The 26,300-nt window shown below is 41.6% G+C and overlaps 5 protein-coding genes across 5 annotated transcripts; all 5 read right to left on the reverse strand.

The window, feature by feature from the left end:
• Window positions 1-801: 801 nt before the first annotated feature.
• gnpda1 (glucosamine-6-phosphate deaminase 1) lies at window positions 802-3,405 on the reverse strand. The gene is made up of 7 exons (XM_070962687.1): window positions 3,113-3,405; window positions 2,743-2,870; window positions 2,185-2,286; window positions 1,919-2,101; window positions 1,587-1,771; window positions 1,167-1,341; window positions 802-1,023 (listed from the first exon to the last, which is right to left on the reverse strand). Exons 2-7 carry the CDS (start codon window positions 2,864-2,866, stop codon window positions 962-964), a joined length of 831 nt encoding a protein of 276 aa, XP_070818788.1. The 5' UTR covers window positions 2,867-2,870; window positions 3,113-3,405; the 3' UTR covers window positions 802-961.
• Window positions 3,406-4,995: 1,590 nt separating this feature from the next.
• hspa4b (heat shock protein 4b) lies at window positions 4,996-13,277 on the reverse strand. Its single transcript, XM_070962365.1, has 19 exons — window positions 12,943-13,277; window positions 12,275-12,332; window positions 11,811-11,951; window positions 10,305-10,427; window positions 9,516-9,615; window positions 9,220-9,353; window positions 8,876-9,120; window positions 8,699-8,775; window positions 8,433-8,584; window positions 8,125-8,231; window positions 7,894-8,027; window positions 7,462-7,646; window positions 7,209-7,304; window positions 6,833-6,988; window positions 6,585-6,710; window positions 6,351-6,458; window positions 6,140-6,259; window positions 5,839-6,000; window positions 4,996-5,547 (listed from the first exon to the last, which is right to left on the reverse strand). Exons 1-19 carry the CDS (start codon window positions 13,047-13,049, stop codon window positions 5,341-5,343), a joined length of 2,538 nt encoding a protein of 845 aa, XP_070818466.1. The 5' UTR covers window positions 13,050-13,277; the 3' UTR covers window positions 4,996-5,340.
• Window positions 13,278-13,991: 714 nt separating this feature from the next.
• Window positions 13,992-16,066, reverse strand: uqcrq (ubiquinol-cytochrome c reductase, complex III subunit VII). The gene is made up of 3 exons (XM_070962873.1): window positions 16,002-16,066; window positions 14,982-15,153; window positions 13,992-14,174 (listed from the first exon to the last, which is right to left on the reverse strand). Exons 2-3 carry the CDS (start codon window positions 15,133-15,135, stop codon window positions 14,080-14,082), a joined length of 249 nt encoding a protein of 82 aa, XP_070818974.1. The 5' UTR covers window positions 15,136-15,153; window positions 16,002-16,066; the 3' UTR covers window positions 13,992-14,079.
• A 1,502-nt stretch (window positions 16,067-17,568) lies between these two features.
• On the reverse strand, window positions 17,569-19,960 carry gdf9 (growth differentiation factor 9). The gene is made up of 2 exons (XM_070962709.1): window positions 19,585-19,960; window positions 17,569-18,509 (listed from the first exon to the last, which is right to left on the reverse strand). The coding sequence occupies exons 1-2, from the start codon at window positions 19,958-19,960 to the stop codon at window positions 17,569-17,571; spliced, it is 1,317 nt and encodes a 438-aa protein (XP_070818810.1).
• Window positions 19,961-23,319: 3,359 nt separating this feature from the next.
• On the reverse strand, window positions 23,320-25,279 carry sowahab (sosondowah ankyrin repeat domain family member Ab). The gene has a single exon (XM_070962708.1). It carries the CDS (start codon window positions 25,199-25,201, stop codon window positions 23,858-23,860), a length of 1,344 nt encoding a protein of 447 aa, XP_070818809.1. The 5' UTR covers window positions 25,202-25,279; the 3' UTR covers window positions 23,320-23,857.
• Between the last annotated feature and the right edge of the window lie 1,021 nt (window positions 25,280-26,300).

The following is a 26,300-nucleotide window of genomic DNA, read 5'->3' on the forward strand; positions in this document are numbered from 1 at the left end:
GCAGAACTCAAGGTAATTTAATGTACAGAATTGAGTGTTTATAGTATATAGTTTAGACAATATTATAGATCCAAGACCAAACTGACAGAAGGGTTGGACTGATAGAAAAGGTGCAGTTAAAAATCCATCTGTTGCTTCAGAACCACGGACAGCACCATGGATTTATCAATACACGGCACGGTTAGATCTGTGGTTGGAGCCATACATTCTCACATGCTCAAACCTCAGTCAGATAAAGGATCAATGAGTCAGACAGACTGGACTTACATATTCAACTAAACAACCCCTCAGCCCCTGGACCATTTGTGCTACTACAGGATGAGAGGGGGTGGCAGGTTAACAAGGGAGATCACATCCCCCCTCATATTGCCCATTGAATGTAATTGTGTAAAAACTACAATATTTGCCACTGAGAAGTAGTGGGGTGAAAGTGTATTGTTTGTGCCTGAGGAAATATACAGTAGCAAAAATCACAATACTCTTGAAATTGTACTTATTTGTCTGTGAAAATGTTATAGTAGTTATATTTCACAGCTGGCAAAAAAAGACTTTGTGATCCTTCATTTCTCTTAAACACACAATTAAAAGTTTGTTCAAGGGGCCACTTTGCCATTACTTCCAGCACAAATGTGGATTTAGAAATTTACATGTAGCACTTGAAGGCAACATTAGTTGTTCCGTGTTGTCATGTGATGTGACAGAAGGAGCAGACTGAGTACCTCAACACTATCCCCAACAACACAGAGAGACAGAAATATGAAAATGAAATATACTTTATTCAAAAGAACAAATGAGATAATACGAAAAACAGCCTGTGCAATACCAGCACCTGATGATTACTACAAGAATTAACTGAGGTCAACATCAAGCACTGCTTGATGTCCACCAATGCATCTCCACCAGAATATAAAGGACTCCTGAAAAATGCCTCATGAATTCACAAAGTCTGAAAGGGATCTCCTCAGTTCTTCTGTGATTCTGAGGGAAGTGGCTCCACCAGCTTATTGTGCACTGGCATCATCCCTACAGAAAGAACAAGAATCACAGTTTGTTTTCAATAATTCATGTCTGTAAGGCAAATATTTTGATGAATGCGACCTGCTTTGCAATTCATCACAAGTGAAGGACGGTAATTTAAGCACTGTAGTCTTGTGATGTCATCTCACCTTTGAAGTACTTTACAGTCTTGACCCGCAGTTCCATAGTGGCATCTTCGTCACATATGAAAACAGACTGTGGGTGCTGCTGGAATGCAGACACTGTCCACATGTGATTCACGCCTTCTTCAATAGCTTTGTATAAAGCAAATGCCTTGTGTGATCCAGTGATGAGAATCATGACCTGAGAAGAAGTTGAAAATGTGAACTGTGGCCTGTGGAACTGGGCAAAAGCAACTTTTTTGTTGTGTCAGCAAGATGACAAGATCACTGTTCAATGCACTGGTCTGCTAGTAAAAGCAAAGTTCTGACAGGAAATAGTAATAATTCCAAACATATGGTATATCGGACATTTTGCAGAAACATAAAGCAACAGAAGCAAAACACACAAAACAGGACAGATGTTTGACATTCATCTCGGCTTCTAACCTCTTTTGCATCCATGACAGTGCCCACTCCCACAGTCAGTGCTACGTTGGGCACCTTTGAGCCATCCTCCTCAAAGAATCGGGCATTAGCCATGATGGTGTCCTTTGCCAGGGTCTTCACCCTCGTTCTGGAAACCAGGCTTGACCCAGGCTCATTGAAAGCGATGTGGCCATCTGGTCCAATACCTGACAAGACAAGAGGAGCAGTTTGAATTTTACTGCCACTTCAACAATGACAACAAAATCACTTGATACCAGAATGGGACTGAGCACAAATCTCAAATGTGTACTTTATTTTATAACATATTCATTATCAGCACTGTGAGCTCTGACCTCCGACAAAGAGCTCGATCCCTCCGGCAGCTGTTATCTTTTCCTCGAAGGCTTTGCACTCTGCTTGCAGGTCAGCAGCGTTACCATCAAGGATGTGGGTGTTCTCTGGTTTTATGTCTATGTGCTTGAAGAAGTTATTCCACATGAAGGAGTGGTAGCTCTGTGGGTGATCTCTGGCAAGTCCTATATAGAAATTTATGAAAGCTTTCAATCATTTCTAAATGTGTAATCATTTTCCATGGGGAGAGAGAAAGGTGAAGACTTACCTACATATTCATCCATGTTGAACGTTTTGACATACTGGAACGAGACCTCTCCATTCTTGTAAAACTCTATCAGTTTCTCATAACAACCCAGAGGGGTACTTCCTGAAAACAGACAAAGGCTTACAAAGCAAAAGCGGAGTCACAGGACTTGAGCCTTTCCTATTACTCCTCTGTTTCAGAGGAAACTGTGGTATTTTTTACTCCACTAAATGTATGCAATGGCTGTACTGGCTCTTTGTAAGACTTGTCACAAAGCATTTGATTTTAAACTCCCAATATGCATAGACAAATAAGATGTGCAGACCGTTAGACCGTTCACTTTTCAGCTAACTTTAAAAACATTTCTAAACATTTGAAAATAATTGAAGCATTTTCCATTGATGGATTGAAAAGGCCACTGACACTGAGTCAGCAGCTGTGGGGGAAACACTGCAGACTTTATCACTGTTCTACACACTGTGATGCAGTATACCCTGTCACCACATAATGACAATAAATAATAAAATAATAGAAATATTTATATTCCAACCCAGCTGTATGGCGTTGCCAGCCTCTTACCTGTGGGGAGCCCCAGGGTGAAATATCTGTCCGGGCCAGGTCTGAACAATAAAATCTTGTTCCTAATGTATTTTGCAGCCCACTCGCTTGCCTGTTTGTAGTCATCGAGGATGATCAGCTTCATCGTCCTGAGGTAAAAAGAAAGAATGAGTGGCTTGTGCAAAGAAGCACAGCCCTTAAATAGGGACAGAACACACCCAGCCCAGACTTTAGACTCATTAGGATACATCACACATTAGATTGCTGTTCATGCATTCGGATTGAGAAACAAGTTGAACAAAAAGTTCAACTTTAACTCATCTGCGCACTCTGGCCAAAACTTTTACTGTACTTCCAGACTGCTGATAAAGCACAATGAATGTCCCTATACCTCGGACTGACTGTCGCTGTGACTCGCCGCCGACACGACCTGGATGGCTCATGTGACTTCTGTGTTTGGCAGCAAAGAGCGCTCCCCGCGGAGGTGACGCTTCCTGGACGTGTGGTACGATCACGAGCTAATGCTAGCTAGCGAGCAAAATAGCTCCTTTGACTTGAGAGGTGAAAGCACAGATGTTTTACAGCTGGTGCCGTTTGTGTGTGTTTCTCTGCTCTGTCGAGTGATGTACAGCTTTTCCAAACATTGCGGTTGTATGTGTAATAACACACATGGGTCGAGGGAGCTAGCATGAAAGATGTGCGTAAGTCTGAGTAGAACGTTAAGTGGTTGCTAAGCGACATATAATGACTGCATTTTTCACCGAAGTGAAGTTAGTTTTAAGTTGGATATTCGACAGACATTCGCTCCTAAGCCGCTCCATGTAAAAAAATTATAATCATTATTTGGAGATTTAAAATGTAAAAACAAGAGCTGTATCTCATGCAGCCAGTGGAGTACTGTCATCCCACACTGATTTTGAGTCCTTTTGTCACATGACCTGGGAGCTATTGAGCTAAAATGCTAATATTTACATGTAATAAATAAATAAAATAATTATTTGGAGATTTAAAATGTAAAAACAAGAGGTGTATCTCATGCAGCCAGTGGAGTACTGTCATCCCACACTGATTTTGAGTCCATTGGTCACATGACCTGGGAGCTATTGAGCTAAAATGCTAATATTTACAGATGAAGAATTAATAAAAATCATAAATAGGTGCAAAATGTAAAAACAAGAGGTGTTGTTGTAGTGCAGCAGACTACTTGCACCTCGATAGCCGACGTTTGAGGGAGGAAGGAGCTGGTAGCCTATTGACAAGTGAGATTGTGTCGCACTTTTTTAATGCCCCCCCCCCTCGTTTCTAGTTAGGCTATCTTTTTACATTTTACATCTTCTTGTAATTTTTCATTAATTTACATTAGAAGTTCAGCTCAATAGCTCCCAGGTCATGTGACCAATGGACTCAAAATCAGTGTGGGATGATAGTACTCCACTGGCTGCATGACATCTCTTGTTTTTACATTTTAAATCTCCAAATAATTATTATTAATTTTTTACATGGAGCGGCTTAGGAGCGAACGTCTGTCGAATAACCAACTTAAAACTAACTTCACCGCGGTTGCATACTCAGCGTCACGTTAAGTCTTCCAACGTAACTTTTTCAAGTTTTTGATTGTATCTCAGCTTCCTGGCTTTAACAGGTTTATGTTTTTACCTTCATATTCACCGAATCACACCTGTTACCAAATTCAATCACCTATATTATGACTCATGAAAGGACCTGACATCATTTGTCAAGCATGGCTGCAGGCAGGCAGCCCAGCACCAACTTAACTCTCAGGTGTTTAATTAGATTTTTTTCGACATTAATTCACCCATTAACACTATGAGGTTAACTGTTGTTTTAATATTAAGCACTTTATTTGAGCTTTTTGCCTCAAAACAGCACAATATCGAGTCGAGAATCAGTCATTGAAACATGCATAATACATACACACCACACCCGTGTTGTTTGTAGCACTGATGAAAACCTGGTGGTCAAAACATGATGGTGTTTTTAATGATTATGGAGATTAATGATTTAGCCACAATAATAAAGGCTTTCTAATATACCCATCCTTGTTTGACACATCTTCTTCTATTTGAAGTGGCTGGATGGCCCTCTGGTTTCTGACATATAATGTGTGTCTAGTGGTGAAAAGTTAAGTCCGGGTCATGTCATCAAGGTCATGTCCATGTTCTTCAACCATGGACATGACCTATGTGTGTCTTCAATGGTAGCTGGCGCCCTGATCCTCACTCGGGGTACTTTTGAAGAAGTTATAAAGACAAGTGATTTTCAATACCTTTATTAAAACCATATTGTGACAGAGACCAGAACACGTACAGAGCACACAACAGAAATAAATACCATCATTGTGTACAGCGCTCATTGTCAAACAGGCTTATTGCAGCTGGCTTTTGATTTATGTCATCCAGAAAGAGAGAGGGCATGCTATGTCATCAGAGAGATACCACCAGGAGCTGGGCTCAGTGTGCTAATCACCCTGGCTGCTTTTTGACTGCGGATTGCCGTTCCTGAAACACTTTAACCTGCTCTGATATACACCCAGGCTGCATCTCAATCTGAAACAACCAGCTCCTTGTTCAGCGTTGCTTGCGGAGGTGTTAGGCTGCTTTAGTCAAGGTCCATGTCAGGCTTGTTTTCTGTGGTTTCTGAGGTGGGCTTGCCTGTGTCCTCGGTCGTTCCCTTTTCTCCAGTTTCTTCCTGGGGCTTCTCCTGTCCGTTGACAGGCCCGTTCTGCTCTGCAGGCGTGTCCTCCTTGGGGAGCTCCACTTTGGGCTTGGGCTTGGTCACAATGGGGTTACAAGCAGAGAACAGCTCCTGGAAAATTACCCAAAGAACACAACATGTAATACATACATAGTCACCGAAGCTACTCCTGTGTTCCTGATAGATGGTGGACTTCGGTGTCTCATTACTTTAGAACAGCATAAAGCAACTTCATGATGGTAACCCCTGGTAGCAACATGTGAATTCTGACCATTTCACTGCCCAGAAATCCTGCAATCCTGCTTATTCCCCATAAATTGTCATACACAATACCTGTTCCTGCATTCTAGTCACTTTTCTCAGTATTTTGGCATTGTGATGTTTTAATGAGAAGACACTCACCCTTGTTTTAGCTTGAATGTCTTTTACTTTGACAGAGGGATCCGCCGACAAGCTCAGTTTGCTCTGCTGGTTCATGGCGCTGTTCATCCACATCATTACATCGCTGGTCAGTTTGTCCACTTTGGTGACATCTGCCTCATCTAAATGGTCATACTGCTCCTCCTGGAAATCAGCGGGATATAACGAAAGTGGTATTATCAGTTACAATAGGCATTATTACTTTTTTTTCTTAATGATGGCTTCAGTTTTTATGTGGTGAGAAGTTCAACAGTAATCGTCAAGACGAAGCCTTTAGGTTTACCTTCATTTTGTATGCTTCAACGAATTTCATGTACTGCTGGATCTGTTTTCCCATTTCCTCGAATGCTTTAGGTCTCTCTTCAGCCTCCGTATACCTCTCCTGGATGGGCTGGCCAAGTTTCTGCAGCAAACATAGTATACATGTCAGTTAAATAAATCAAAATGTCACCCCATCAACAGAGGAAAAAAGCCATTACTATTGCAATAACTACCTTCAGCTCTGCCAGTTTGTCAATGTACATCTGTTTGGGTTGGTCCTCTCCATCTTCATACAGCCAGTTTTCAGTATCCTCCAGCTTTAATGACAAAGCATCTCGGTCCTGAAGAATAAAAATAATTTCGCAGTATGTTAAGGAAGGCCAAATGTGTTGAGCAGACACTACAAAGGGGCCAACTTTGATCGAAATTCCTTCTGCACAAAGAGTCAGTAGTGACTGTTTACTCACAGATTCACTGACAAACTTCTCCAGCATCCCGTGTAGTTTGTCCCTCATGTCGTACACATACTCTTCTACATTATTCTTAGCATCGTTCCTCTCCTTCTCCAGTTTGTCCTGCATGATCATCTTACCCTGAGGAGAACCCAAACAGCAACTGTAACCGCTAAACACCTCAAAATAGATCAAGTTATTAAAGAAGACGGCCAGATGGGTGGATTTAGTGGTGTATGTGTATGTGATAGATGAAAGTTTACCTCATTTTCTACAAAAAGGTTGAGCATGTCATCTGCTAGCTGCCACTGTGGACTGTTTTCAATAGGAAGATCCAGCACTTTTGTTTTGACTTTGGGCTTTTTGGCTTGTGGGGGTTGGTCGGACTTCTTCTCGCCTTTGCCCTCCTCTGTGGTCGTCTACGTAGGTCAGAGAATCGCCATTAAGATTCAAAATATAACTCAACATGAAACAAGACGTGCAATGACCGAACGGCTTATTAGATCGCCTATACGATACCCAATTACACTAATGAGGATAAAAAAAAAAAAACAGACACTTTTGTCCTGGATTGTATCTCCTTTCAGAGCCAATCTAATAAACTGCAACTCTGTTTTCCACAGAAATTCAGCATCTTACGTCCATCTCTTCATTCTCGCGGGGCGTCTTCTCTTCAGTTTCTTTCTGACCATCTCCCTGACCTTGCTGCTCATCCTGATCAGTCTGCATCTTGCTCTGCAGAAAAAACAAACACATTTTTTCATGTTTTTTTTTTCTTATATTGTTCTTTTTGGTATCAGGAAGTGCCAATATAGTGAAATGACTAAGTTTGAATCTGATTTCAATATGAAAAGACACTTGATGCAAAAAAAAAAAAAAAAGGTTGCAGTACCTCTCCATCTTTGTCATTGGCTTGTTCTGTCTCCATGGGTTCCTCTGTCTCATCTGACTTCTGCACTTCAACCAGGGAGGCGCTGGACACGCTGAAGATGCCGTGGATGTTCACCCGCACCTTGACTTTGACCTTGGAGCTCTCACCAGATGCTTGTGGGACAACCTTCTGGATCAGGAACTGACCTGCAAGGAAGCCGGCGTTTGTCAGTTTGATCGTGTCTATCAAACTAGATATTTTTCGCAGGAGTTTGTGCATCAAACCAGCACTACCAGCAGAGTGAATACTGGACTTCCATTTATCAGGTAAACAGATGCATGACAGGATGCTAATGCTGCTGCGTGTCTGCTGGGAGTGTAAGCTAACACATTAGCTACTTCTCTCTCCATCCCCTAGTGGTGACAGATCACTTAAGAGGCTTTAGTTGCTTACCAATAGTGGGATCAGGGTAGGGCAGCTCATTAGGGCAATTGTAGTAGGCCTCCAAAGAGAAAGGCTCTTTCCGGTAGAAGGTCAGCACTTTGGAGAAAGGTGCTGCGTGGTTCCTGGGAAATACCTCGCAATCACTGCAAGAAATGAATATTTCATATTCATTATTACATCAAATAATCAAGACCTGAGACAGAACAACAAAAATGATCAAAAACTGTTTTTTTTTCTTACCTCAGACCTTCCTCTGCAGCAGAATGCCACTTCAAGGAGATGGGATAGGGAGCAACGTCTGTGATGGAGAATTCACGCACTTTGAAGGCAGGTGACAGGATCGCACACTGTGGAGACACGAGCAGCGTTTCAATGAGAGCTGCAGTCGTAGTTAACATTTTAAACGTAAAAACAAAACTTTAAAAAAAACAAAAAACATTTCACGTCATCGTAAAAACATCAACAGATGCAGCTTCAACCGCTGATATGAGGGTTTTCTGGCAATAGGACGGCTGGAGGCCGGCTTTAAAAACCAAAGTGTGATTAACCTGCAGAGCACATCCTCTGGCCACAGCTTCGTCAGCATTCAGGGTGGTGCTTAGCTCCTTCCCGAAGAATTTGCTGATTCTCTCTTTGACGGCCGGGATCCTAGAAGCTCCACCCACAATCTCTACTGCATAGATGTCTTCCTTTTTCAGTTCTTATGAAACAAAAACAGTTTTATTGAATTGCAAAATCGAATCAACTTTCACACATCATATTCTCTAACAGAATTAGTCAGACCGGTAAATAAGGTGAAGTCAACTCTACTCACTGGTTTGTTCCAGGAGACTCTGGAGTGGAGGCTCAACTCGGAGCAAAATATCAGCACACATCTCCTCGAAATGAGTCCTTGAGCAGGAGAAAAGTCAAATGTGACTTAAGTTTTTTTAAATGACACGCAGTAGAACCACGGACACTGAAAGCGACAAAGGATTTCATGTCGATTTACCTGTTCAGTTTTCCAGAGACATCAATGTCATTCATGAAGCACTCAATGTTGAGCGGCAGGTCGGAGGAGTTGGCACTCATCAGTTTTTTCAGTTTTTCACACTCCTGGTAGAGCCTGACCAGAGCCCTGGGCTTTGACTTGACATCCAGCTTGTACTTCTTGGCAAATTCCTCACAGAAATGCTTCACCAGTACCTCGTCAAAGTCCTTCCCACCCAACTCTGGGTCACAAGCTGTGGAGAGGATCTGAGAGATGTGGAGAAGAGGCCAAGAGAGAGTTGAGGGAATGAAACAGTCTCTCGTAGATTGTTAAAAATTGTGGCATGAGCTGATTTGTCTACACACCTTGAGTTTGCCCTTATTAAAGGCACACACTGATGTCTGGTATCCAGAATGGCCCAGGTCCACAAACACCACATTCCTGGCCTTCTCCTCGGGAGCAGGGAGATCCTGTTTGTAGATCCCATACGCCAATGCGACTGTAAGGAAAATAGTTGACTTATTAATGAACTACTGGAATCATTGTCAAAGTGTACAGTTTTACGACCAATACTAAGTCTGAGTGGCAGCCAGAGTCAGGAAAACGGTTACAGACATGCACATCCTTGCCCAAGCCCTGCCCAAAAACACCTAGTACAGACCTGCAGTTGTCTCATTCATGAGCCTCAGGCAGTTGAGACCAGCGATCTGAGCAGCATCTACCACTGATCTCCTCTCAGCATCAGTGTAGTAGCAGGGAACCTGGTTACAACAGAAGAGAAATTGAAACAGATTATTTTTTTCACTTAAAGGCCTTGTGCACTAACCTGCCTGATTAGACCTCTAGCCTGGCTGAAGTTGGGTGGAGCGAGGGCTGGGTATTGTTCAAAAATACCTTGATTTTGATACAGATTCCTCAATGATACTTTTGTCTTGCTCCGACATTACACGTCACAGCACCATTAATGCCTTCTAAGGAGGAAGCTGTTCAAAGACCTCTCCTTTTACAAGCAACATCATGTCCGCCTTAGCTCCAGGTTATCCATCCCCTCAGTGGTGAGGAGAGAACGTGCCAGAGGACGACAAGGTGGATGAACTCACTGGCAAGCGGATACAGGTTAGCTGCGCTGGCTAGCTAACAAGAAGCGCAAAGTTTAATTAATTATCTGTAAATATAAGCTACTGGCGGTAAAGACAACCAAAACAGTAACTCCATCTCTGGCTGTATTCTTCCTGTGTGCCTCTATGATGAGTAACTTAAGCCAGTCAATCACCAGCAATACTAGTATTGCACTTTGGGTTCCCAGCCCCAGGTGGAGCTATGCTGGGAATTGCAGGAGTTCAGCAAACTCTGCTAACTTATCACAATGGTAGCAGGTGTAACCAAGAAACAGAAGTGAAAACACCTGTGTAGGTGTATCAAAAACTGCACGGTGAGATTTAATACTTACAGACACGACGCAGTCAGCCACAGGCTTCTTCAGGGCATTCTCCGCCGTCTCCTTCATCTTGGTCAGCAGCATGGCCGTGACCTGCTCAATGCTGAACACCTTCTCTTCCTCCATGTACATCACCTTTAGTCAAAGTCAAAAATTGTCAGACATTATTACCTCGCTCTAGGCGATTTATACTTCATCAGCTCAAAATTGGTGTTCTGCACGGCAAGTGATAATGGGCTGATTAAACATAACGGTCTACCTCAATCTCTGTCAAAATAAACACATTTGATTTACACGCATTTTTACTTATTTTTTCATTTAACGTTCAGTCTGTCAGTCTTAACAGTACCCCTTATACTTCTACTGAATCATCAAGTTTCACTTTGAACTTTATCACGGTTCAACTTGTGATGACACATACATTTCACAACTTCAAGAAGCACACATGTGCCACGTCATAGGTGCAACAAAGTGTTGTTCAGCTTTGTTGGAAACAAAACTCACCTAGTAATAACCACAAATAATCCAAAAGATGAGCTAATTTGGTCCTTGAGGCACAAAAAGTTCCAAATGAAGGCATGGAAGATAAGGCATTTTTACTATTATTGTGACCATGTGTATTCTTTGCACCTGCAGGTGTGACAGAACAATGCCTGTGTCATGTCCTCATAGATTAACAGGAGTAACAAGTCTCATAAGACATTAGATTTTCATAGCAATACCAATCTGCACAGCTCTGTCAATGCTGTGGAATGGTCTGGCTGCACCAATCACCCTTCTGCTACAGGGGATACAAAACAGCCTGGCTGGTTCTTAATTATTTAAACCAATCACAATTGATTTGGAGGAGCAAAGCCCAGAATGCAGCGACGGTGCCCCTGCAAAATAGTGTGTGTGTGTGTGTGTGTGTGTGTGTGTGTGTGTGTGTGTGGGAAGGGGATTTGTTTTGAGGTAACAGCTGCTAGCTTGTTTATGTTTGTACCATTGCAGACCAGGTTACAGTTATCTTAACTTGCAACTTTCAGCATGCAGGCTGCTGTGTCGTACGTTGTGGTTTCCTGCAATGACGTTGATTTTTGAAAATGGTACCACACAGATTGTGAAAGGGGACGAAAATACGGTCTGAAAGAGGCAGCCAATGGTCGGCTTGTACCCACAGTCTGCTTATGGTGAGTCAGACCACTGTGAAGTCAAAACCAGTTGATGTTTTAAAACATGAATATGTCCAACTGAATAAAGGCTTTTCTCCTTATTCTGAGAGAGAGTGCCTGAGGGAGTGTTTCTCTTCTCCAACTAAAATTTATTTGGCAGGTTATTAAATACCTGGGCTCGCTGGTCAAATAATAAAGATATACGGGAGCCATTAGATGTCTCTCAGAGTGAATACTGAATTTTACAAGGACAATTACTGAAGGATAATTATTAAGTACATCCATAATAATAATTAAGTACACCCAGGATGACTAGGCTATAAAAGCTTTAAAAATGAGTTGTGAAAGTTACTCATTCTTCCCTTACCTTGATGCCAGTTGTTCCTGATGGCATTTGTGCAATGTCGTAGACCAGGCTGTTTTTGAGGCGCTGCACAAAGGGATCTGAAAATGCTCTGCCATGAAACCTCTTGAAACCCTGGACTGTGTTCTTGCAGTTTGTGACAACCTGTTAAGCAGTAAAAACCCTTCTGTGTTAAAGACATGCACACCTAAACAGAAACAAATTTGTTGAATTTGATGTGTACTGTACCCATGCCTAGTATTGGTCATGCTCATACTCAGAAATTAGCAGCATCCACCATCCAAATGCAGATAAAATATGAAAGTAGCTGGTAGATTTTACATACAAAATAATGATTTACTATTGATTGGCAGGTAAAACTGAGCATGTATCTGTCAATGTCTGCTGTAGGTTCCCATTTATAAAAAGTTATTAATCCACCCTGGTGATCACATACCCAGTATCCCCATTCCCCCTTAAAAACATACCTGGCTTTTAGCAGCTGCACCGATTGACCGATTCCGGGGTCCAAAAGAAACACATGCTCTAAAACATAAAACACAATTCAATTTACTCTTTCACAACATTTTTTTTCTTTAAATGGTGGTGCAGCTTCGTGTCTGGTTGATGTAACCTGTGCAAATCTGATTATCGATTGTAATGACGACACGTAATGATATTTTTTGATACATTATATACTCCTCCGTCGGTTTCTTTGATCGACTATGAATCTGAAAATGAAGTACGATGGATTGATAAAACCGTTTTGACAGATCGGATCCCCGGCCTCCTCCTATCATGCGCTCATTCACGCCCGCAGTAAGAAAATACTCATCACCTATCCGGACAGGTCATTTATTAGACTGTTTGGATCTTCTCGACGATATTACCGTCGTACGACACAACGAGAGGCATTTCATCGTGTGAGGAGGTACCAGGATTTCTTTGTACTCTCTCAATGGTTTTGTGTAAGCTAGCGTTAGCTTTAGCAATCACATGCTGTTTCCTGTTGTGAAATCCGTTAGCATGCTAACTAGCTTACCAGCAGCGTTAGCTTCGCTTAGTACTATGATGAACAGTGAATTCATTCACATTCCGTACCTGCTATCAGTGCAGATAATACAAAGCAAATCATCATACACATTAATATACTTACGGTGTACATCGATCACTGTATTCATTGGCGACAGTTTCAATCCCTCCGGCTCTGGCTACCGCTACATAGCAGTTCATGAACCCGACGTCAAACCCGACAACTGACATCTTCGCGAGCTAACTGAACAGTGCAGAGGGCAGTAAAAACAAGGACGAACAAAAATATAGTTCAATGCTAACAGTGACAGCAGCAGCTACGGTTGGTTTCAGTCAGCGGACGGTGATACACCCTTGTTCTTGTTCCATGAAGCTGAGTAGCAGCATGCGGTGCGCCGGCTGATGCTTGAGAACGTTCAGGAATTTTCTGTCTGTCCCACCGACCAATAGCATCCGACTGCAGAGCACAAGACCCTGTTGTCGTGCGCCACCTAGAGGCAAGGAAAGCCATTGCAGCAGCAGGCTCAGACCTGTAAGTGTTCACAGCTACCGATAGTCTAAATTTTCCGTCCTTACTAACGTATCACAATCGTGATATGATGCAGATCTGTGGGTCACCCGCTTGTGTAGCCTCTCCCAAACTTCATCATAAAACCCCCATCCACTACCGCTATTTTTACTTATGATGCAAATGCATATCATGACTTGCCTGGTAACTGCCTTCTGTGTGCCATGGTTTGATCAGTGTCTCATCAATTAAATATTAGGAGGCCATCATTGCAAAAATCACCATTAAGTTGCGGTCAAATATTTTAATCATGGCTTTATCTTTCTAACATGTTAGAAAAGTGTGAAACGTGCCCATCACACTTTTCCAGATCCCACAGTGCCATCTTCTTCACCTTCATTTATTCAACCCAGTGCAAAACCCAACAATGAAAAGTATATGATATTGGAAATACTGGTCATGAGCAGTTTTGCATGATAAATAAATACAGTACTTATCAAAACTGTGGGCAATTAATTTTCCTTTAACCAATTTATTACTTCAGCTCTAAATTTGTATTTTCACTTGTAAAACTGAAGCACTGACCTGACACAGACATTAAATCAGCATTAATCAGCATAAATTCAACCAGAATGAGATGTCTGAATGAAATCAATCAAGACTGATTTCTCATAAATATCTTTCATCTTTATTGGTGAAACATATAGAGCTGGAATTAATACAGGGAGCAGCTTTCAGAAAGGTGGCAGGAGTTTATTCATCATTCTCGAAGTCAGCAGGATTCTTCCTCTTGCCCTGCTCATGAACACTGTTGCCCCAGGTGTATGTCACGTACATGAGAGTCATTGCTGCAAAACCAAGATCATAAAACAAATTAGCACCAGGACAATAACTTTATTCAACTGTATTTAGCTGCACCTTGCGATACAGCGAATAAAGTGGTGTAATAAAGGCCACCAGTAAAAATCATGAAATCAATTGTTAAATATGATACTATCCCTACAGAGATGCTGAAAAAACAAGGAATATTAACAACATTTTTGCTCCACTTGCATATTCTTTGTTTCCAAACGACCAAAAATTAAAGTAACTTTTTCTGTATAATTATAAAGGTAATACATGGCAAACAATATTTGGGGGATTTTAAAAAAAAATCATTTACATTATTATTATTAGTGAAATCAAATTGTTGAATAGGGTTTTGATAATTGTCTCTTAAAGTTACAATTTATCAGTACAGTTACATATTATTGCACCTGTGTCTTGTCGTTTAAACCACGACAGAGGCTGGGGCCAAAGCAGGCAACAAACCTGTAACATGACTGGGCACCAGCCCAACTCAACACCCATGCTTTAGTAATGAAACCTTGACCTTAGGTGAGGATACAGTGTGACTAGAAAAAGCCAGCATTAAAACCTGAGATGCAAAGCAAACGTTGCCCAAGGGGTTGGAAACACTCCAAAGTGACTAACAGACTATTGACACTGTGCCAGATGAAAGAAGTGAAATTGAGGAGAGCAAAAAAATATATACATATTTTATTAACTTTTTTTAAATTAATTTTTCTGTATCTTTCTGCATTCAAAGAGGCACACACAACTTAAACCTTGAGCAGTAAATGGAGTGAATAACTGGTAGAATTATAAAAACTCACGGGGGGCAACTTTGAAGAATGAGGTTGAGAACCGTCTCCACACATTTGGGATTCCCTTGGAGAAGTAGCTGGGGAAAGCCCTCTGTTCAAAGGGGGACAGACCGTAGGTGACTATATGCCTGACCCTGGCCAAGTCTCCGAAGTGCCGACCCATGTTCACCAGAGAGCTGATCTGAAATGACAGTAAGAAATTTACAAAAGGAATTCAGCAAGCAGCCACTGGAATAGTGGAGCAAAACTCTTTTCAGTGCATCTTTTTAATAAACACCCCTCCACCTCTGAGCTACAATGATTAACAACTATTAATTGGTGACTATTCTGATAGTCGATTAATTAGAGTGGTTTTTTTCCCCAAAAGTCCTCTGATTTCAGCTGGGAAGCTTGGGTTCTGGACAAAACAAGACATTTAGGATGCCATCTTGGGCTTTGGGAAACACTGATCAAAGCGTTTCACTATTTTCTGACATGTTATAAACCAAACAGCTGACCAACAAAACAATCTATAAATTACTCGACGACGAAAATGATCATTAGCTGTAAGCCAACGTCATCTCCACATGACTGTTAAGGCTACAAAACAATTTTAGAAAATGCATATGGGGTTAAATGTTTGGTCGGTCCGTTTTCATACGGAAAGGACAAGCATATGTAATAACTCCAGCCATAAAAACACAAGGTGGTATATGTACCTTAGCTCTGAGAGTGCCACTGTCTTTGACAGTATTTTTTTAATTTTATCTTGGGTTTACAGAAAGTATAAAGTAACAATTCTTAGCAAGACAGAAGAGCACACGACTAGCTAGACTGGTTAGCCGTGCTAGCTAAATGTTAGCTCCAGTAGGCTAGGTGCTATGGTACAAACAGTCCTTGAAACTTTTCCGTGACTGGTACGTTTATGTGGTCGAAAGGGGCGAAAACTAAGTCATTCTTGTTACAATAAAGCAGATATCCGACACAGCTCGTTGATAAAAGCGAATGGAAGCAAAACAACATCACAAAAATCATGACATTGAAGCTTACCGTACTGCTGCTTAACTGCGTTTGCCAATAGCCATCCGGTGACCTTCCTTTTCATTCAGGCGTCGCTTGGCTGCTAACACTCAGAGCTGTAGCGCCACCTAACGGACTGGAGTTTGGCCAAGCTGAAGATATAATGGAAGAATTGGGTTTTGTGGGTTTTTTCCCCCTATTCTGGCTCCAGGTCCACCAAGAATTTAACATGTTTAATGTGGGCATCAACTCGTTTAGACTACAGTATGCCAATGACAACACAAAAGTCAACAACAACCACAATCAGAGGTTGACTTCAGAGAGCCCTGAGCTGTAAAATCAGAGGGGCTGAGGCTTCTGAAATGCTTCACAACTTGGCTCATACCCTCTGACCTGCTAATGTGTTTTAGCATTTGGCCTAACATGTGGTCTTCCTATTAAGATTAGCATGATGAGTTTGTGCCTTCCTCATAAGCAACAAGGGAGGAGCAGAGATGGTTCATGGTTGCAGAGGCCACCTCCCATCTACAGTTTTATACCAAAATGTGTATACATGTGTACAACAGAATCGTTCAGAACATGCTTCCATCTGATGTTAAAGGCCCCAGAAAGTCTGTGCGCAGCCTAAATTGTATTTGGCAGGGCCACTTAAACTCACCACTCACAGGACAGAGATACTTTGCAAGAATCCAAATCTTTCTCTTATGCTGCACAAACATACTCCCTATTTTATGCGAAAACTTTCAGCCAGTTGTATGCACACAATATTTATGCAAGTTATTTTTATTTTCCAACTTTTCCGAGAATATGTCTACATATTTTTCTAAGCTGAGCACAGACACACAGTGAATTCATTCAATTTGCATAAATAGACATGGCATGCATTTAGTCACATTCAACCAGTACAAATTCATGTTAGAAAAGTGTGAAAGTATGCAGTCAATTCATACGTATGCAGTCACTCAGTGACTAGAGGTAATAAATACACACTGAAACCTTGTCAACTTTCATTCTGGGCATTATGAAGACAGCTGCCGTTCAGACAGCTGTCTGTAATACCCAGGAATAAAATGATATGTAAAAGGTTTGATAAGTGTTTGTGACTGCTTTTTCATCTTTTGTCCAGAACAGGGCTACTTAAAACTTTTTGTTGTGTTAAATTAAAGAATAACAGACAGACCAACGAAATAAGTTAACAAAACAAAAAAAAAAAACAACTTAAAAAAATCATACAAAAATCATACAACACTCATTTTCTTCAAGTGTGTCAGATTCAATACTATGTTGCAAGCAGTAAGTTGAAGAATAGGATGCATTGGCACCCTTTCTTGTCACGCCTAAACAAAAAGGAAATAAATGTCACCTTTCCACGTTTTTCATTAGGATAAAATACTTTTTGTTTAAGTAAACACGCCTGCTCCAGATCAAACTTCTTTCATGCACAATGATTTTATAACTTCATGAAATCACTGAGCCTGGTCAGAGTGGCTGATACTTGGATAAAGTCCACCTGTGATCACTGGTGAGGAGGTTTGTGGAGATGTTCTATTCAGCCTGTAAAAAGGAGGAAAAACGAAAAGACATGTTGGTAGCTGGCTTAGCGACATGTGCACCTGGTGGCAACCATGTCTTCAAACTCCTTGTAGACATACGAGCCGTCCTCCTCAAAGATCATGACGCTCAGCGGGCTGTAATGGGAGGGAATGCACGAGGGCCTGGGCACAGAGGAGTCGAGCTTCTCGTAGATGATGTTTTGCACCATGGTGTGGACAGGTGAACCGTAGATGAAGCCCATGGTCCTTGGACAGATGCCTCTGCAGTACCTGGGGTTGTACTTTGGTGGAAAAACAATCCAGTGATCCAGTTTGAGCTGGCTGAATCGCACCCTGAAATCATACAAGGAACAGTCACTTGTTGGGAATTCAGAGCTTGGAAGAAGCTCAGGCAGGTGGATATCCAGACTTTTATCACCTCGTTTGCTCTTTGGAGATTCCCTCTTCCATCTCCTCTTTCGCCCAATCCTATGTTGCGGTTTGAAAGCCATCTGCTTGTGAAAAGTGTTCGCTGCAGCGGCTGGCCTTTGACCTGCTTTGGCATTGACGAGTAAGCTCTGGTTGGCGGTTTTGCTTGTGTCATTGAGATACAGAAGCAGAGGAGGGGACCTCAGGGTGAACTCTACTGGGCCTTTGCTCCCATCACTTCTGGCTCTTTGTTTGTCTGGGCAGGTGACGTTGATGAGCAGGTGTATGTTCTTCTTCTGAAACTTTAAGAGAGGCTGGAGAAACAACGTGACATCAACCTCCACCCAGTTCCTCCTGCTCCTCCCGTCTATGCTGGCCGTGAAGTTCACAGCATGGTGGACCCCGGGACACAGTGGACACTGGTCTGAGTGCTCCTGCTCCTTGATACTCAGGTAGCACACGGAGTTGACAGGTACCTCACGGTAATGGTCAGAATTGTACAGCAGCGCTGACTTCAGAAGCTGTTCTTTTCTTCTTACTTGATCAAGGCTGTAGGAAAGATCCTGCATAAAACTCTCTGAAGGAGAACACAAGAAAATGTAAGGCACTGTGTCACCATCGCATAAAGGAAGAGACACGACACAAATGTCCATCTACACATGATTACACTAAATCCTAATGTTATTCTAACTATCCTGTTATTTCATAAATTGTACAAAAGCAAGATTATCTATCAATAGCAGTTTTTAAAATATACTTAAAATAGAAACTTGGTAATTTAATTGTTAAAAGTTCAGATTTAATGTGCAATCCTGGAACAATGACTTAACTAACACACAGCTTTGCTAATCTTGGAATATTTTGTCCAGTTTCCACATTGGAATGAAATGTTAGTCATCAAAGTCACAATACAAAACATGTTACAGATCACCTGGCCACAGGGCTGAAAGCACTGTCCTCTTAATCCAGCTTCCATGTTTTTGTGAAGAAGTCAAATCTCTTAAAAAGCCTAAAAGCCTTTTTGTTTGTGTGTGGTAATGTCCTGCACAGGCCATAATGAATTTCAGTCTTGCACAAAACCAATACCTGACACACCAGTGTCATTAGGACCCCTTTAATGAGGAGATTTAAAATGCTGTTTGGCTCACGGTATGGATCCTTCCTACACCCTCGGTGCATTGTGTGTATACTGTGTAGCCTCCAGGTTTAAGTACAGTAAAAAAAAAAAAAAAAAAAAAAAAAAAAAAAAATTCCACAGACTACACATTGCAGCTTCATTATATAAACCTTCTCCAGGTCTTGCATGTGTCAACTCAGATTTGTGGAAACATACGCAAATTTCTATTACTGCTTACTATACAAAACAGAGTCGCAGAATTAGCTAATGACACAGGACCCTCCTTAGTTTATTAATATAATGCATCAAACAAATAAGCAGTTAATCATATTCCCAAAAAACACAGTGAGTCTGATACTACAGCTTTGAGAAACTGACTTTTTGGTACTTAGTCTCTACCTTTATATAGTGCTACAAACAACAGGCCTTGACCTTTCAGAGGCATGCCATTTTGAATCATTTTACTGCTATCAAGCCTCAGCACTGTGAATGTCATGTGTATTTCATAGTGGGTATGGTCTGATCACTGGCTCACCTTTATTATTTTGAGCAAGACATTCATCTTGAGGCTTGATCAGTCGTACTGTGTTGTAGAGTTTATCCCCGTCCAAACTCCAGGGCACCCTGGAGGACTTCTTGTAAACCTCCGTCAGATATTTCATGTACCTGTGCTCGGGTTTCATCTTCTTCTTCAGGCCTGGGTTCCACCTCTTCCCTCCGTGCTCTGACAGGGCTTTGAGCAGCGGGGAGAAGATGCTGTCGTAAGGGTACGTGAAGTCGCCCAGGCGGTGCAGCGCATTGGAGGCAGTCACAGAAGAGCCAACCAGCGGGCAGTTGCAGGTGACCAGCAGCAGACAGATGACCGTGCGAAAATAACGAAGGACAGCTGACATCAGCATTTGTTTTCCCATTCTAAACAACGAAACCAGTCAAAACTTAGAGAGACTCTCCACTGAGAGCTCGAGGTCAACAGGACCACGCACGTGCCGCCGCTGATCAACACGCGCAGGTGTTGGCAATCAACCGCATCACTCATATTACTTTATGAGGCAAAGAGCCCTGCGACCAGAGGACTTAGTTCAGCTTCAGACACCCGAAACAGCTCGAGGTTAGTTTGAAATGATCGCACAGTTCATCCTGAACACCTGATCTCATTCTCATCAGCTGTGGGAAGCATTTTAGAAACTTTAGTTCGAACTCGAAATAATATAAACAATTTCTTTTCGCAATAAGATCAACTTTTTTTTTGCCTAGTTTAGACACACGACAGTGTGCAAGATCCCACTTTAAAATAAAGGCCTTCATGGCGACATATTGTTTCGCTTTTATTTTGAAGGCACATCCTTCCTGTGTCTGAAGCTCCTGGAGTATTTCAAATTAACTTGACACCACTGATGAAGTACAAAAAATAACATGCGGTTTGTTCGCTATTAAAGGGACACTTTTTGCAATTTTGACGACAACGTTTCAGAGTATACTGACAGTTTAAAAGTGTAAATGAAAAATAACATTGTTGAGTTAACTTAATTAGTATCTGGCTAGCTAATAAAGAATGTTAATGTATAATGTTATACTAGATTTAGATACAGTTTAAGATATAGAGTGAATTTAAGTACAAAGAATGACTAGTTTATAGTTTATTGGGGTTCTTTTTCCCACTGCGGTTAATAGAGTGTTAATGAAGTGTTAGCCACAGGTCAAATGTGCAGATTACAGTGTGCTTACGATATACGTATACGTGGTGTCAGCAGAATCTGATGTTGCCTTGTTGGTGTTTTTTTCTTACAACATCATAATTATGTTGCACCATGACCATTATTAGGACCGACCAATCACATTTTTGTGATGTCATAGTTGTCTGACACAGACCCCAAAAGACCAGAAGAATATACACATTGGAGAAGTTAATCTTTCAAACAACTGATTAACATTGTGAAATTGTCTTTTTGGGCTGCACGGTGGCGCAGCAGGTAGTGCGCGTGCCTCACAGCAAGAAGGTTGCCGGTTCGATCCCCGGGTCAGACGGGGCCTTTCTGTGTGAAGTTTGCATGTTCTTCCCGTGCATGCGTGGGTTCTCTCCGGGTACTCCGGCTTCCTCCCACAGACCAAAAACATGCTCATTAGGTTAATTGGTGACTCTAAATTGTCCGTAGGTGTGAGTGCGAGTGTGAATGTCCTTGTATGTGGCCCTGCAATCGGCTGGCGACCGGTTCAGGGTGTACCCCGCCTCTCGCCCATTGTAGCTGGGATAGGCTCCAGTCCCCCGCAACCCCGAAAGGGATAGGCGGTATAGATAATGGATGGATGGATGGAAATTGTCTTTTTCAAACCAAACAACGATCTTTTCCTAATCCTAAACAAGTAGGTTTGTTGCCTAAATGTAACCAAACTGTGACAGAAAACTGGAAATAATAAAAAGAAACTAAAACTAATAATTGAACTAATTCTAAAAATAACAAGTCAACAATATAACAATAAGTTTCACACAGACCGCAAACTGCCATGTGGAAGCCCTGTGCTTGACCCATTCACCCACCATATGGACTTTGTCACTTTGTGGTTGGTTGCGATGATGGCCCTGGAGCAACATTAATCATGATTTTGTAGGAATTACACTAACACAGCAATATCAAGATAAACTGTGGTTTTGTGTGTACTTTTGAGTGGTGATTGGGTTCTTCATCTCCAGACAGCACTTTGTAGGACTAATTGTACTACCACATGTGCTGGAAATTACAGATATACTAACGACTTGAGCTTGACTCAGCAGAGTTATTGTACACTGGAGGTTTCCCTTATCTTTGCCACTTTGCATGGTATGTACCGGTTTGTGTGGAAAGTGACACACTGCTGCAGTTTAGAAGTGGAGCCCAGTAACAACTCACTAATATAGTTTATCAACTTGCAGAGTAATCTTATAGTATAATGATATGTCATCATTTTACATAAACCTGACCTTCTCCAGCTGATATCACACATTATTTTGCCTGAACCGTGCTTTTGTACTTTTAACAAAAATATATCAACATAGACAAGTTAGAATGACCATTATAGGTCCTCTCACCCAAAACTAAAATAAGCCTCTTTGCAGACTACTGAAGTGACTATTTAACTGATGATAACATTAGCATGCCGCGCCCTCTACTGGCATGAAATATGAAGCACAAAAAAAGAAGAATAACATTGGCCATCATTTGTAAAAATCATCCAAGATAAACTTTTGATTTATTATTGATTGTTTGATTGGATGTTGTCTTGTTGATTGCATGGTTTAATGTAATACCATCTACAGGACATAAACACAGCAACTGTTTGTGCCATCCAGCCCTCTCATATTATGAAGGTTTGTAATTGTGGCCTCTGGGACCAAAAGCTGGACTTTAAACTTAGGTTGTAGCTGTGTCTCATTACACCAAATACCGATGCTAAAATATAATCTGCCTATTGTATTTTTTAAAAGTAGCTATTAGTATAAAAAACTGAGGTACTTTTCCAGTTTGTGCTGAGAGGAAATGATACAAGACCTGGAACACACCACAGTATTGTTGGACAATCTTTGATGTGCTGTCAGCTGCATTAAAGAAGAGGCATAGGAAGCCGTTCTGTGGTAGATTTCCTTTTATGATCATTCTGTTGTCTTGCAGTACGAAAAAAAAAAGTTTTGAGGTGGGATTTAACACATAATGCTGTCTACTATGTTGAACAGCTTTGAGCGCAGCCGTCCTTTGTCGGGATCATTATGCAAGCAGCTTCTTTTCCAGATAACAAGACAAAGGACATTGTTCTGGGACGGTCGTGCTTCTGGCTTCATTGTCTGAACTCTTTCCATGTCATCAGGGATTGTTTGTCTCTGGGTCAGTTAAGGATAGAAAATGTTTTTGTACCAAAACAGGCAGGTTCCTGTTTTCAGCCGCTGAAGGTTTATTTCTTTTCCATTTATGTTAGACCCCATCCCACAGTTTAATTTTTGCCTTCTTGTTTGCAACTTGAGAGAAATCATGTCAAATAAAATGATGATTATGGGGTGCTGAGGGCATGGCTTAGCATGTTCTGCTAAAGACTTGTTTAACCACATCAGTCCTGAGAATGATGCCCATGTTGTCCCACAAAAGGAGGCCTCTCTCATGCATTACAGCTCAAGTTCACAAAGAGACTGATAAAGGAGACATTCCAGCATCCCGTCCAGTTGGCTGCTTTGCATAAGTGGCCCCACAAAGGTCCCCTTTGCTTTTACTGAAGATGTGAGGCTGCTTTTTTTTTTTTTAAATGATAAAAACCTACTATTGGTTTCTACAACACCACCCACTCTCTGTGCTCAGTTTGCTTTACCTGATTTAACATCATATGATCTGCTGTCAGGGTTGATGGCAGCTCTTCACCAGGTGTGGTCTGTTTTCATATTTCCTGGAACACTGAAGTCACGATTCAAAAGGTGTCTTCTGATGGTTTATTACACATTGGGTAATGATATGTATGACGAACACTGATTGTATTAGTGAGAAAAATAAATGCATTTAAAAAACATTCATTATTAATACATGGACTTCAGCTAAATAAAAAAGATGATTAAATTATAAATGCCATTCATAAATAGTGCTTCAACAGTGATACACTGTGCAGCAGGGCTGAAGCCTGCAATACTGAGACGCTACACTTTTGTAATTCAGTTTTAGACTTTGAGTGATCTAAAGAGATTCAACGATGCTTTAAGTTGTTTTACATGAACTTAATATACAAGCTGTACAGTTTTATTTCTCATGATTTAAATCTTCTCCATCTCACAGCCTCTTTTGTGGTCCATGCCGGTCTCACCAGTCCTGAGCGAACTTAGTTGTCGTCCTTTGTTTCTTCCCTATGTGAGGCTGGAACAGTTTGCTGATGGTGTTGAAGCCTTTCGGGTGCTCTCTGCATTCTTCATCTTCTGTCTTCACCCTGCCCTTGATCTGCTGCAGTCCTCCCAGAAGGGCTCTGACCTCAGCCGGAACACCTTTGCCCAGGTAATGGAAGGCCTTCTTGCCATCGTTATCTCTTTCGTTTACACTGGCTCCATAACTTTGCACGAGCAAAGCCATCACTTCAGTGCGTCCGTGTATGGCCGCGATGTGTAAAGGGGTGTATCCTCCGTGTGCTTTGCTGTTGATGTTAACGAAAGTGCCTCTTTTCCTGGAGATATCCACGAGATTGTGTATCATCTGGCTGTTGCCGTCCTTGGCGGCCCAGTGCAGTGCTGTGAAACCTGACATGAAGTCTTTCTTCAGTGCTAAGCGTGCATCCTGCAGCAGCAAGCCGTAGATTTGTCCCCACAGGCCTGCAGCACACTTCACCAACCACTCATGAGCTAAGGGCTCCAGAGGCACAGACTCGGAGTACTTTGCCTCATCTGCTTGCCTTGTGCTCTTGTTTTGGGGCCTCACCTGGGGGAAGCCTGGGGGCTGCATGTCCTCTGCCCGTCTGTGTTTCCAACACTGGGAGTCACTTAGTGCATCCTTCTTACAGACTGGAAAGTTCAGGGTTGGCACGGATGGACTGACTGAAGCTTTATTCTGATGCTTATGGGAATGTAACCCACCCTGTGTTGCTGGCGCAGGGTCTCTCTGTGGGGATTTTACCGCTATGACAGCAAACACAGACCCAGATTTCCTCGCTCTGCTCGCCTGATCTCCGGAGATGTTCAGGACTTTGACAGTAGTTGTGTCCGCACTAACGTGCCTTGATAGCGGCCTGCTTTCCTGCACACTCCCCACAGACGTATTAAGCTTGTCTTTTCTGTTTGAGGGACAGCACACATTATTGTTCTCAATGTCAGCGCTCATCATCCTGTCCAGCTCGGCTCGATGAGGAGATGTGTAGGAAAAGCTCGTGTTTTGGCATGAGGAGCTGTCATCCATCTGCGTTTTCCGCGGAGCATCATGAGCCAACTCTCTCACAAAGTCCCGATAGCGTTTCTTCACCACCACAAACTTCACCTCGTCGATCTGTTTGACCACAGCGACGCTGTTCACCAGCTTCTTGAAAAGGTCCCTATTGTGCTGCTTTTCCGCGGGATCGCTGCAGCTGATTTGACTCTTGAAATTGTTCAGGAGCTCCGAGTTCTTCACTTTGCCTCCGTGCTCCAGCAAAAAAGACAGAATCGATTCTTGGGTCAAAGCCATTTTGTCCTCCTTCAAAACAGATAAAGCCCGAAGCAGACTGTGTGCGCCCTCCGTGCTCCCCGCTCTGTCGTCCTCCGCCAACCTGCTGCTTCCGGCGCCTCTCTGAGTGAGACCAGCTGGGCTTGTATGGTGGCTGTCGTCCCGTGATTAGCGGATCAGTGTTATTATTTTTCATTTTCTACGTTGTTTTCATATGTGGAGATTAAAACAAATAGCCTTATTAAAAAAAGTTATCAAATTACACCCGAGTAGCTATATTTGTATGATTATTATGTCTTGAGTTTAGTTTGACACAACTTAATTTTCTATATGATCTATAGGTTTGTCCTTTTATTTGATATATTTTGACATTAAGTCATTATAAATGGACATTCTTGTACTTTAATCCTTTGGGACTTATAACATTAAATGTGATTCATTAATTGAAGAGACTTACATACACAAAAAAATAATATTTGAGGTTGTTTTTGTTTGTTTGTTTTTAAATTCTGATGAATATCCAAACATAACAACGATAGCGATATTGTGGAAAAACCATGCATTTTTGCTTCTGTAGCCTGTCCATACTGCAGTGGTGCAAAATATATAGAGATATTTTACTCAAGTAAAAGTACCTGCTCATGGGCAACACACGCAGAATGAGCCCTGGAGGTGGGCTCTGTTATATTATTAGATCCTTCTTACCCATTCATTACTGTTTACAAGTTATAGCTAGAATGAAGCTAATTTTAGACACTTTATATCATTTTGAGTAGATTCACATTTTGTATGTTGATTTCTACATTTTTTTATGTAAAATTTTAATCTCAAAACAAATGAGTACAGAGCACATTTTCCTCTGAAATGTATTAGAGAAGACATAAAGTTGCATTTAATGGAGGTAAGATTATAAACTAGAAGTGAGTACAGTTACTTCAAACCACAGCTCTGTTATGTGAAGGAGACAGATGGCGTCCATGTGTTAAATGAACGTATTATTATTATTATTATTATTATTATTATTATTATTATTATTATTATTATTATTATTATTATTATTATTAGCATTGGTCTGAGTCAGAATAAGGGCTGAGGAGGGATATTTTGTAGCTGTTGTAAT

Source organism: Chaetodon trifascialis, chromosome 5, assembly GCF_039877785.1.
Source record: "Chaetodon trifascialis isolate fChaTrf1 chromosome 5, fChaTrf1.hap1, whole genome shotgun sequence".
Classification (NCBI taxonomy): Eukaryota; Metazoa; Chordata; class Actinopteri; order Chaetodontiformes; family Chaetodontidae; genus Chaetodon; species Chaetodon trifascialis.

Bases quoted from the DNA above. Each gene is read 5' to 3' on its own strand.
- hspa4b (XM_070962365.1), bottom strand. From the start codon at position 13,049: ATGTCAGTTGTCGGGTTTGACGTCGGGTTCATGAACTGCTATGTAGCG. The intron at 9,616-10,304 runs GTAAGTATTAAA...TGTTGTAACCAG, and splicing joins TGGCTGACTGCGTCGTGTCT to GTTCCCTGCTACTACACTGA. The intron at 9,121-9,219 runs GTGTGTAGACAA...CACATCTCTCAG, and splicing joins TTAATAAGGGCAAACTCAAG to ATCCTCTCCACAGCTTGTGA.
- gdf9 (XM_070962709.1), bottom strand. From the start codon at position 19,960: ATGGGAAAACAAATGCTGATGTCAGCTGTCCTTCGTTATTTTCGCACG. The intron at 18,510-19,584 runs GTGAGCCAGTGA...GTTCTCCTTCAG, and splicing joins TCTTGCTCAAAATAATAAAG to AGAGTTTTATGCAGGATCTT.
- uqcrq (XM_070962873.1), bottom strand. From the start codon at position 15,135: ATGGGTCGGCACTTCGGAGACTTGGCCAGGGTCAGGCATATAGTCACC. The intron at 14,175-14,981 runs GTGAGTTTTTAT...TTGGTTTTGCAG, and splicing joins ATTCTTCAAAGTTGCCCCCC to CAATGACTCTCATGTACGTG.
- gnpda1 (XM_070962687.1), bottom strand. From the start codon at position 2,866: ATGAAGCTGATCATCCTCGATGACTACAAACAGGCAAGCGAGTGGGCT. The intron at 2,102-2,184 runs GTAAGTCTTCAC...ATTTCTATATAG, and splicing joins CAACATGGATGAATATGTAG to GACTTGCCAGAGATCACCCA. The intron at 1,342-1,586 runs GTTAGAAGCCGA...ACTTCTTCTCAG, and splicing joins CTGTCATGGATGCAAAAGAG to GTCATGATTCTCATCACTGG.
- sowahab (XM_070962708.1), bottom strand. From the start codon at position 25,201: ATGGCTTTGACCCAAGAATCGATTCTGTCTTTTTTGCTGGAGCACGGA.